The 10703-nt window shown below is 39.2% G+C and overlaps 1 protein-coding gene across 1 annotated transcript in view; it reads right to left on the bottom strand.

Annotated features, from left to right (window-relative positions):
- Positions 1–9842, bottom strand: part of LOC104079807 (serine palmitoyltransferase 2-like) — a 62311-nt gene extending 52469 nt beyond the window's left edge. Inside the window, 3 exon segments of the mRNA XM_009581962.1 lie at positions 104–252; positions 1292–1446; positions 9654–9842. Coding sequence (XP_009580257.1) covers positions 104–252; positions 1292–1446; positions 9654–9779 — 430 coding nt within the window. The 5' untranslated portion in view covers positions 9780–9842.
- Positions 9843–10703: the final 861 nt, after the last annotated feature.

Below are 10703 nucleotides of genomic sequence, written 5' to 3' on the forward strand. Positions count from 1 at the left end.
CTAAAGTTCAAAAGCTGGAACAAGTAATGTTTCAAAGACCTGTGATCAAATTGCAGACTTTGAAACACGCGTTCAGGGAACATCCTATCTTGCTGCAACTTACCCATCTCCTGCCTAGTGCTGCACACTCCAGCTCCATAATGGGACAGAACTTTAGCTGCTGCTTTTTGGCAAGTCCCAGACTTCTGTGCAAATCCGAGGTAATTGTAGGAACCCATATTAATAATGTCCTTTATCACTCTTCCTGTGTACCTGTGTTGTAAAAACACCACAAGTTAAGACATCCGAAGTTAAAAAAAATTAACTACAGCAGAAGGTTCTTACTTCAGTTTCCTAGAATATACACTGAAATATTAAAAATCAATAGAACCAACCATTAAATTATTTCAGCACTGCCCCTCATCATCAAACTGAAATAATCAGTGAAAAAGATGCTTTCCCCATCTTACAGTCTCAAACTAGCTCCTGGAAGAGTTTACATTAAAAGGTGAATTTGCTATCGTATCTAAAATTGCTTGAGGCTTCTCAAACCGTTTGTTGTTTCTCTGACATGTCCACGCTCCACCCCAGAAACATACAACTTTCTTTTCAATTACAAATTAAGATCTCTAGATCAATTAACTTGGCAGCCCCTCAAGCAGGATATCCTCTAACCACAGAAAGGAAACACATCTGGCACCGCTGTGCTAACTGTACGTGACAAGGAGATTAAGGAAGAAGTTTAGCGGAAAAAAAGTTTTAATTATTTTGCCCTTGAAAGCCAAGGAGAGACATGACTAGTTTCACCAAGTACTGTGCTGCAAACCTCTTCACATCAAACTCGTGATATGTCATTTCCAATTTGTGAAAATCCTTGTCCTTGCATTTCTGATTTTGTTTCTACAGATTACTTCAGTTCTGACTCAAAACAATCATGTTAAATTCAGTTTCAGGCAGCAAATTTACTTCAAGTGTCAGGACTGCTTCTAAATCAACACAAAGTCACAAGTAGCGGTTCAATCCAAGGTATCTACTCCAGGTTCTGGTCATCACACACAAAAGTATTAATTTTATTATAGGCACATGCCCATGAAATCTTAACATAGTCAGGAGCCTTAGCAAGTAGCCAAAAGACTATACACAAATAATCACAGATGTGTTTCAAAAGAGCAAAATTCATCGATTCAAGCCACTAGAAAGCTCAAAACAAACACGATTCACTGCTCCATTAACCTCACAATCTGCAACTTGCTCTTACAGACTCTCTACTTAAAGATAATTGTTGGAAGCCTTTTCTTCAATTTTGACTCACGTGAACGTCCAGTTATAGTCATGGGAAACTCTCTCCATCATGTCCACCTTGGCCCCTGGCACACTGCAGATTGGACGGTTCCAGCTGTCCCGAATGCGCATGTAGAGGTTTCTGTTGTAGAAATTTTCAAAGTCCTGGTACAATGGGACAAAGTCCTGAAACACATCAAAAGCACTCAAAGTAAAGGGAAAATACATATTACAGCAAACTAGGAATAAGAGGAATAAGTTGTTTCTGTCATTCGGGTGTAATTAATAAATGAAAAAAGTCAAGAAAACTCAAGAAAAAGTTAGAGAGTTCTTCATCACAAGGCCTGAAACCAATTCCACCCAAAGTGTTTTTAATCCTGGAAATCCGTGCCAGTGCAAAATTATTTGAAGGTGAGACAGCAGCAAAACTGAAGAGATTCATCTGCTAGCGCAAAATCCACTTGCTAGATGTGATTTGCAAACTTCTTCAACCTGCAAATCTACCATGCCCCCAAGATTTCTTCAACAGTAGGTGCTTATTTATTATATAACTTAAGTAGCTCATAGAATCTAAAAGGCATCGAACACAACTAGAAAAAACAATCATGGCATTAGGTCATGCTTCAAGTTAGAAAGCCGCAGAGAATTCTAATGTATAGGAGAGGGAGTGCTGAAAGCAACACAGAAACTGAATTGGGAGCTCCTAATGACACAATGAGGTCTTGTTCTCTGAACTCAAATGGAACTTGAAACACCTTGGCTCTCTTTCCAGCTCTTGCTGGGTAGTTGAGGAGAGCATCTCTCTCAAAACACACAATAACCCCCTTTGTGAAATGCACGGGCATATAATCTTTGCAAGAGATTTGTATTCAGCCTTCAGAGTTAAGCAGAGCAAGGGAACATGCAATTGCTTTTTAGCACCAAAGAGTATGCATTGGTCTACTGAATACACAAAGAATTTGAAAACTGAGGTACTCTGCTGTATTTTATTCTGTACATAAGAAACGCATTTAATATAGCAGCACTAGCATTATTATAAAAGTTACCATTAGAACATTCCACAATTTTTTGTTCTGAATCCAAGCTAGTAAGTTACATTATGGCACCTCTCTTCTGCACAGCTTATGGGCACTTAAGCCCCACAGGATTTCTTTGCATGAGCATTTCCTGAATTCTAGCTTCCCTTCCAACGTTTTTCAGGAAAAGTAAGTGACTGTCTTGAATGGATAACACACAAGAATGTCAAACTAACAGTGACAACAAGGACATCTGAGCACTCAAGAACTCGGCCTACTTAAAATGCTCCAAAGCCATGAGATGTGCTTATTACTATTCAATTAAAAGGAAGTTTGACATTCAGTAGTTACAAGAATGCATAATTCATTTGCTACTGTTGGGAAAAAAAAGAGGCCTTTTTAATAATCTACAAAAGGAAAAAGTAGAATTTATGACAAAGGTAAGAGCCAGCATAGCATGTCTTCCTGTTTTTCACAAGAGAAATGCAAACATGGTGAGGGGCATTTTATTTTTGGTGACAGGATAAGCAAGACAGAATATCTATCTGACCAAACATTATGGTGCCTGACATTTGATCACTGAAGCGAAACTGGGAGCATTTATGCCAGCTTTGTAATAACAACTCAAACAAACAGGCACTGAGAAGCTTTTATTTACAATGCTCGACTGCAGGAAGAGTACTTTTTTCTCTACCTTCCCATTTTAATGATTTAACAACTTTGTCCTTTCAGTTTGGAGTAAAGGAACCATCTAGGTCCATCCCTTTGCATCCTCCTACCAGCAGCTGCACAGGAAAGATGGAGCTCAAAAGTAGCAACTTCTAAGCAGATATAGTTGCATCTAAGCCCCCTTCTGATTTGCCTGTGCATCATGACATGCCAAAAAGGCACAAAGATATTAATTTTCAATATTTCAACTACGGAAAAACAAACCAAATTTAGCCAGTGATCACTCCTCCAGGGAATCACAAGTATGTCCTTTCTCAGCAAAGACTGACAGCGGAAAAAGATTTCTATGAGCTAAGATGCACAGAAGGGCAATTATTTCTTCCATGTTCCTCTACTTAAATATAGTTTTGCATTATTTCACATGTGCCACGTCTTCTCTGAAGGCTCTTTATCAAGAAAGGTTAACAGGAGTAGTAGGTCAGCTAATAAAAAGCTGTAATCCTCTAGAATATCATTAGTTTCCTGAAGTAGCGACACAGCTTTGTCCTTCCTGAACTTCAGTGTCTCAGGTTGTTCCAGGCAAAAAGTGGGTTTCAAGGCTGAATCACTAACAAACTGGTCACTTTTACAACAGAGAAAAACATCTTGGTATTGACAAAGGCATTTGAGAACTTCCTTCATATATGAAAAGTTACATAGCTACTTTACTGTATTACAAAGTGGCATGAGAGTATTTGTAGCAACATACTAAGAAATTCCCGATTCATGACACAAAATTGAAATAATACCCACAAGTGTCTGAAACCCTCTGCTACATCATTTGTAGAGGGGTGGGGGAAGTGAGAAGATCAAAAAGAAACTCTGGCACATTAGAAGATCAATACTTGAGGGACTTGTACTTGTTATGTCTAATTATAATCTACTGAGATCTTTTTAACCATTTTCAATTCCTCTTAATCATCTTTGCATGAGAATTCAGCTTTGCAGTAGTTTTTCAAGCACACTAACTGTGTGACCCACGAAACAATTGAGGTTTTAGCCAAGGTTCTTGGCTAGGAGCAGAGGCTGGAAATGAGTCATCATACCAACTCAAGCAGGTATGCCTGGACTGATACAGTCCAATCTCACCTCAGATTACTGATCAGATATAGCATGTTTTATTTTGAAACCCAAGCTGACAAAGCAGGAAGAGTAACAAGCTCAACTGGTGAGATAAAGACAATCACCCACAACAGGTTGACACCACCAAGATATATAACACAAGTATGATCTTACAAGCCAATAGTGTAACTAAGTTTTAAGTGATTTAACTGTGAAATTGAGAAGTTCTCTGATTCTAATGGATTATGATAAGGAAAAAAGGTGTCTTAAAAGTCAACAAGAATTCAAGGAATAAATTATGGGCAAGGGAATTAAGGTCTAATACGGGACACTAGCCTTAGTTTTTAGGGGTACCAAGCTGTAAGATTACAGCAAATGGCTCAAGTGAGGCATCAGCTTAATACCAGCCCCTTTGTTGTCCATCCTGCCCTCCCACAATAAACCACCCTCAGCTAGCTCCTATGAGAAAGTTCCTTGGAATAGGACAGGCAGGAAGTGTTACTTTGGCATAAATCAAAACTGGATTGTCTATTTCCTCAGTAATCCTAACCCCGCCAAGAGGTTCTCATGACCCATGCATATGAGAACACAAAAAAGAGAAATGGTAGGGATTTTTGTAAACTGGTAATTCAAAAAACGGTAGTGCCTTTATAAACTGGTACTGACTTTTGGAGTTTGAGAGCCCTCTTTTGGAGCTGGCATACAGGACCAGATGGTTTGCCTGGGTGGTTTGGGGTTTGGTTTTTTCGTTTGTTCTCCCCACCGCACCCCAATCTTTCTACAGTGTGGCATTTCAGATGGAGAGTAGAGTGGACAGTACACCAAAAAGACCACTTGAATTCCTCATGGAAATTAAACGTTTTCAAACTCTGAACCAAGAAAAAACATTTGGAGGGGGGATGGGACGACAACATGAAATCTATCAATCCATACTATTTCAAATTTTTGGCACGTGCAGCCACAGTGCTGTACTGCAACAGTGTCTTACTGCTGGAAGCAATCACTGTCACCTTTAGTTGGCTTTCAGAGCTTATTGTTATTTTTCCATCAACTTCTCGTCCTATTTCACATCCAACACTCCTTCTAGCCCTAACAGACCCTTAGAATATCAGCCTGTGATGGAACAGCTTTATTTGGAGGAAGAATGTTCTAGGAGTGAGTTGATTCTTTGAGCAATCTTCAGAGTAAGCACAAAGAACTGCAAAGGTTATACTGTTTCCAAAGGAGGGAGCAAAAGCAGCATGTTCTTTCATTTGAATTCATATGAACCTGGAGCTAAGAAATCCTAAACAGCTCCATTCCTGTCGATTTAAGCCTAGAACACATCCCCTATTAGTAAGGTGATGCCTGATGAAGAAACCTAAGTACTAGTGGTCTCCCAGAAGCCTGAAAGGCATAGCAATTTAAAGAAAGAGTGAAACAAGGGAAGAATAAAATTCTCCCTTCAGGTGCAGCACCTTAGCATAAGTGACTTGGGAATCCAAGATTTCATCATACTGTAAATTAATACTACAACAAGTGAAGGTCATAATGAGAGCTTTGTAACCATTAGCTTGGGGCACAGTGACATGCAAATGCAGTGATTATGCTGCTTTTAGAGCCAAGTTTTCATAGGGTTGCACCTAAGCTAACAAATGGTGCCATGAGCACCAGCTGGGCTTATCTGCAACTCACATAATGTGTTCCCTGATAATACAAAACTGACTCTGAATGGAAATCAAGTAGACAATTGCAACAAATTTCAGGCTTCTAAAAGGAAGCAGAAAGACTAGTTCCATCTCACTGCTACATGAGTCAAGAAAGAGTGGAGCAATAACTGTGGGTAGCCTTTATACCACCAGGAGGCCTCTGATGAGCTATACAAATGCTAAGACAACATTGAGCAAAAGACTCCAGTTTACTGCCCCTGAGGTATTCCTACAGCTGGATTCCTGAATCCAAGTGAACAAGTGTTTGAAAACCCAAGATGCTAGAAACACTTTCTAACTGGGCAAGCTACTGAGCACGAAGAGGTATGTTAGAGAGTTACCGGCCCCATTTGCACAGTTGCTCCCGTATACAAAATGTACAAGGTAACCAACAGGCAAATCAGACCGGAAGAAAGGTAAAGTGATTTTCATCCTGCCTATAAAATCCTACATTTTGCAGATTTAACTACATTGTATGACCAGACATTACATTAGATTCGGTATGCATAAATTGATTCCAGGGTAATTGAGAATTGTTAATCTTGCTGCTTACCCATGCCTAAAACAGACTGATAATGCTTCAGAGAGGATGTGCTACACAACACTGGTTTCCAGGAAAAGCCCAGCTGCATATATTTTAAACAAAGCCAAAACCCATCAGACTATTTCCTGGAAGTCAGTACTATGAAAGCTTGTCCCTTTTCACCCTTTTGTGTTCCAACGGTGAGTGAATATTAGGTTTTCCTGGAATCATTAATTTCAATGCAAGGCTCTAATAAATTCCAAGGAATTTACCCACCATCAGAGACAGTCCCAATATAGATGTGTTGGAAAGCCTGCTCTTTAAATTAGTTTGGTCACTTTTGGTTTCTTGTTCCGATGCACAGACTAAGATTACAATATTAAGTGACAATTTAAGGAAGGATTTCCTCTGCTGAAATAAATTGCCCTCCAAAACTGGCTTTTTTTTTGTGTTTGTTTTTAATACCAGATTTTGGACTTAAGTTTACGTTATACTTTCAACTGTGATCACCTTCAGAAACACACCACAGAAAATCCACATATTTTAATTTCACAACTTTCAGGACAAGTTCATTCAGCCCTTTATGAAACACTTCCTCGCACTACGTAATTTTGTTTCGCTCACGAAGCAGGTTGTCACACACTGTTCAGCTACACAGCTACTCCCACTACCTTTGCTTTGAGCTTTTCACCTAAGCAATTATAAACTATTTCAAAAAGCTAAAGCTAACTCTTTTGCTTGCTTGCTACTTAAGAAAATCATAATCATCTAGTTGGCTCTTTAGAATTCAAATAATAAAAATGTTACTTTCCACACGAGGTCACAAATCTGCCAGAGACTACCCCAGGGTAACCGCACAGCTCCTCTGATTTGCATGTATTAATAAAAAAAAAAAAAGTGTGTGAGTTTTGAGCCTTTTCTGCACACTAGTATCTGCATTCCATTACCAGATGATCGGGCTGTCAGCCAGCAGCTTGAGAGATTCAAATATTTGAAAATCCTGAGAAACTGTTTCAAAACAAGTCATTGAGCACCCCCTCCGCACCAAAATAAAACCTGGCTCCCACACTAGATAGGCAGCAACGTGCTCTCATCAATTCATTTGCAGGCAAACAAAGCTTAAAGCAGCAAAGTGTGAGGATAAGTACTGTATGTTCTAGAGCTCACATGATCACTTTTCTATTTGTCTGATATCGGAAACAGCTATTCCAACCTAAGCACTAGAAATATGATTTAGGGAAGTACACTAGGCTGAGATTTCTTCAACACTAAAGCTTTTTTAAACAGGATTTCCTATTTTTCATTCTTACGCAATATTCACTGGCACTTCTTACTAGCTCCATCCACAGACATCCTATGTACCAAACAAAAACAGAATACATGCATCTCTTCCCTGCAAGCTATGACTAACACACAAACTCAAAGGGTTTTAATTCATCTGTCCAGGAGGTAGAGTTGTTAAGCTAATGTCTTTCAGGGTAAGATGCAATGCTAAGTTAATTTATAAAAAATTTCAAGGCTAAATTTCTTTTAGAACTAGGATAATCAGTTACTAACAACCTCTGTGCTCCAACGTCCTCTGTAACAATCTTTACCGAGAGCCTAATATAAATAACGTATTCCCAGATCAGACCTACTGTCCGAGATCCTTCTTTTGTATGCTCTCATGACTGCTCTCCCAGCAGTCATGACTGCTCCCCCAGAAAAGGACTACTGTAAGCAGTCTTGCACCTTACATACTGGTAACAGAACAAGCGTTTCACAAAAACCGTGCAACAGAAATATAACAACTACAGTATAGAGTAACTGCACCAACACTTCAGTTACCCCTTTATAATCCCCAAGTACCATGAGTACAGACCAATATTTAAACCTTTATTTTAATGTCTTGGTAGAGTTTTGCAACTGTTTGAATGTTCTCTTCTGTATCAACTTCTACTTTATACACAGAAAACCACAACAGTGTCACGTTCTCAAGTGACATAAACCAGACTAGCTCAAATGACATTAATGAACATATCAAGTTTCAAGCTGAGATTTAGCCAGCAATCCTCATTCGGATATTGTAACTGTTAAAAGAGATTCAAGATTTTTACTTCCAGATTCCAGAAGTCAGTTTTGGAGATAGTGTAATTTAAAATCCTGTACTTTTAACCAACATGAAATACCTATTACTCATTAAACTCCTATGAGAATGTTTCTATTTTGGAATTAAGCGCCTTACTATGAATCAGCTTAATTCTACCTCACAATGCTCATACAAAGAAGCTATTGTGAAGTAATTTTAGGCATTGGTTAGTTTACTGTAAAATGACATGCACTTTACTCCAGTGCTGCCTCCAAAAAAAGCCTCCAAAGAAGCCTTCCTTTTTTTTCTTCCCCCCTCCCACCCTTGATTATTTGTTTGCATTAGTGAGATGTCCTTCCCAACCCCACTATTTTCTGCTAGCCAACTGCTTGTGCGGCTGCATAGGGAACCAGAAACCAGCAACTGGAAAACAAACTCCCTTAACATTTTATAAGCCAGATTGGCTCCCCAAAGCAGTTGAGAAAAATAGAACTCCGACCAGCAAGAGTAAGCCAATTCACTCCACCTTTGGGAGCAAAGCTCACTGGTATTCACACTGTGCTAAGAGGGCTCACACTAAGAGTTAGCAGGAAATAGCTTGTGAACTGCGAGTTTAAATAGTAGCTTTCTTAACAGTAATTAATTCCTGTGGGGAATAAAGGCCTCTCAAAATATTTTACAACTCCTCAAAATTAGGATTATCTATTCCAGACTAACTGCTGAAGCAGGCAAGACTTTTCACCTGGTAACAGAAGCTTTTGTGAATAGGTCTTATTATGAATTAATTCTTTTTAATTGCTATCAGGAAGTCAGGAGTCAGTACCTCAGATTACTCACCAGCTAACCTGCTAGTGTTCTGGACTCCAGATGAATTTAAAGTCCACAAGCTTTTCTTTGCAACTGCTTAGGCTGAAGAGGATTAATAGCATGCTTCCAAATCAAAACATAGCCACCAGAGCAGCATCAGAAAGACTCCCACTGCTGCCAAATTCAAACCAATCCTTTGATAAGCATTTCTTTAGCTGCTGATGCTGGCATATGCAGTCTCTCTCCCCCAAACCCTTGTTTCTGCAGTCTCTCAGCATGTTGATATAACTGTTGATGCAGCTTTGGAGTGAACCAGACGAGGGAATTGCTCTGCCAAAAAATAACTCAACTAAACGAAACATCATTGTTTAACAACACAGCAGTACTAGCATAATATTTGAGGCATTCAGAAGACCAGGAAAACAGCAGAAAACTTTGAACAACACTACTCCCTAAAGAAATGCTCAAGCTATAGGCTCAGCCACATCATTTCCCACTGACCATTATTTCCCAGTGATTACCTTTTGTTCTTCTCTTTCTGTTGCATTTTGACACTTCTCAATCTTCCACTGCCGCATGAAATCTCGCAGATATCCAAAGAGAGTGAGAACACCATAGCCTACGTAGGTCAGCACAGCAACGAGCATTGGTGTTTCTTCAAATGCTTCATTGAAAGGCCTTTTGTATAATCCTCCATTGTGCACAATATGATTTATCTATAGCAAAAATTTAAAGAGAGGCAGTTCTGAGATATTCATTCAAGAAATGACAGATAGGCATTTCAGAGTAGTCCCCAATCAGATATAAGCTCTGCATCCCCCCCGCCCAGCTCAAAGTACTTCCAGCTAGGTTCAGCCATTACTGACAAATACTGTCCGTCTCCATATATGAGATTGCTAAGAAGCTGGTATAACCACAGTCACAGTTACCAATTTAGAGCAGTTTAATCTAACACGTCATTAAAGTTCTTTAGCTTGCGAAGCTACATAGACAACATTGCTTACATCCAGGCCAACCAAAATGAAAAAACTGCCTTCCCCCTTCACCAAGAACTAGGTAGGCACAAATAACAGAACAGGGAGGCTTCCCAGACTCACTACAGGGAAAAACAAAGTAGAAATGAATAGTTTTGTTAACCTAAACAATGTATTCTCAGGATTATGAGAACTGAAAGAGTAACTGGAAACTATCAAAATAGACTCAACTTTGGAAGCCTATATTACTGTAACAAAACAAGCATAATCTATGTGTCTCCACAGCCGTTAGCCTAAAGATGCTGACGTAAACACTGTACTCATCCATAAGGTGGACATGACACCACAGACAAAAAAGTCATTGTATACGCAGTCTCAACATTGCATGTATGTCAGCATACAGAACAAAGCAAGGCTTTCTGCATAAAATCCACACTAAAAGTCATCTTGCTACTTACATACCATCTCCTGAAGATAAGAGCTTGACTAGTTGTACAATACATGTACATGTCCATCTCAAGTACGATTATTGTAATACATAATATTTGTCACTACTACAGAAAAACTTCACAGCTACAAGGCAAGGGCCTATTCAAC

Source organism: Fulmarus glacialis, unplaced genomic scaffold, assembly GCF_000690835.1.
Source record: "Fulmarus glacialis isolate BGI_N327 unplaced genomic scaffold, ASM69083v1 scaffold13197, whole genome shotgun sequence".
NCBI classification, from domain to species: Eukaryota; Metazoa; Chordata; class Aves; order Procellariiformes; family Procellariidae; genus Fulmarus; species Fulmarus glacialis.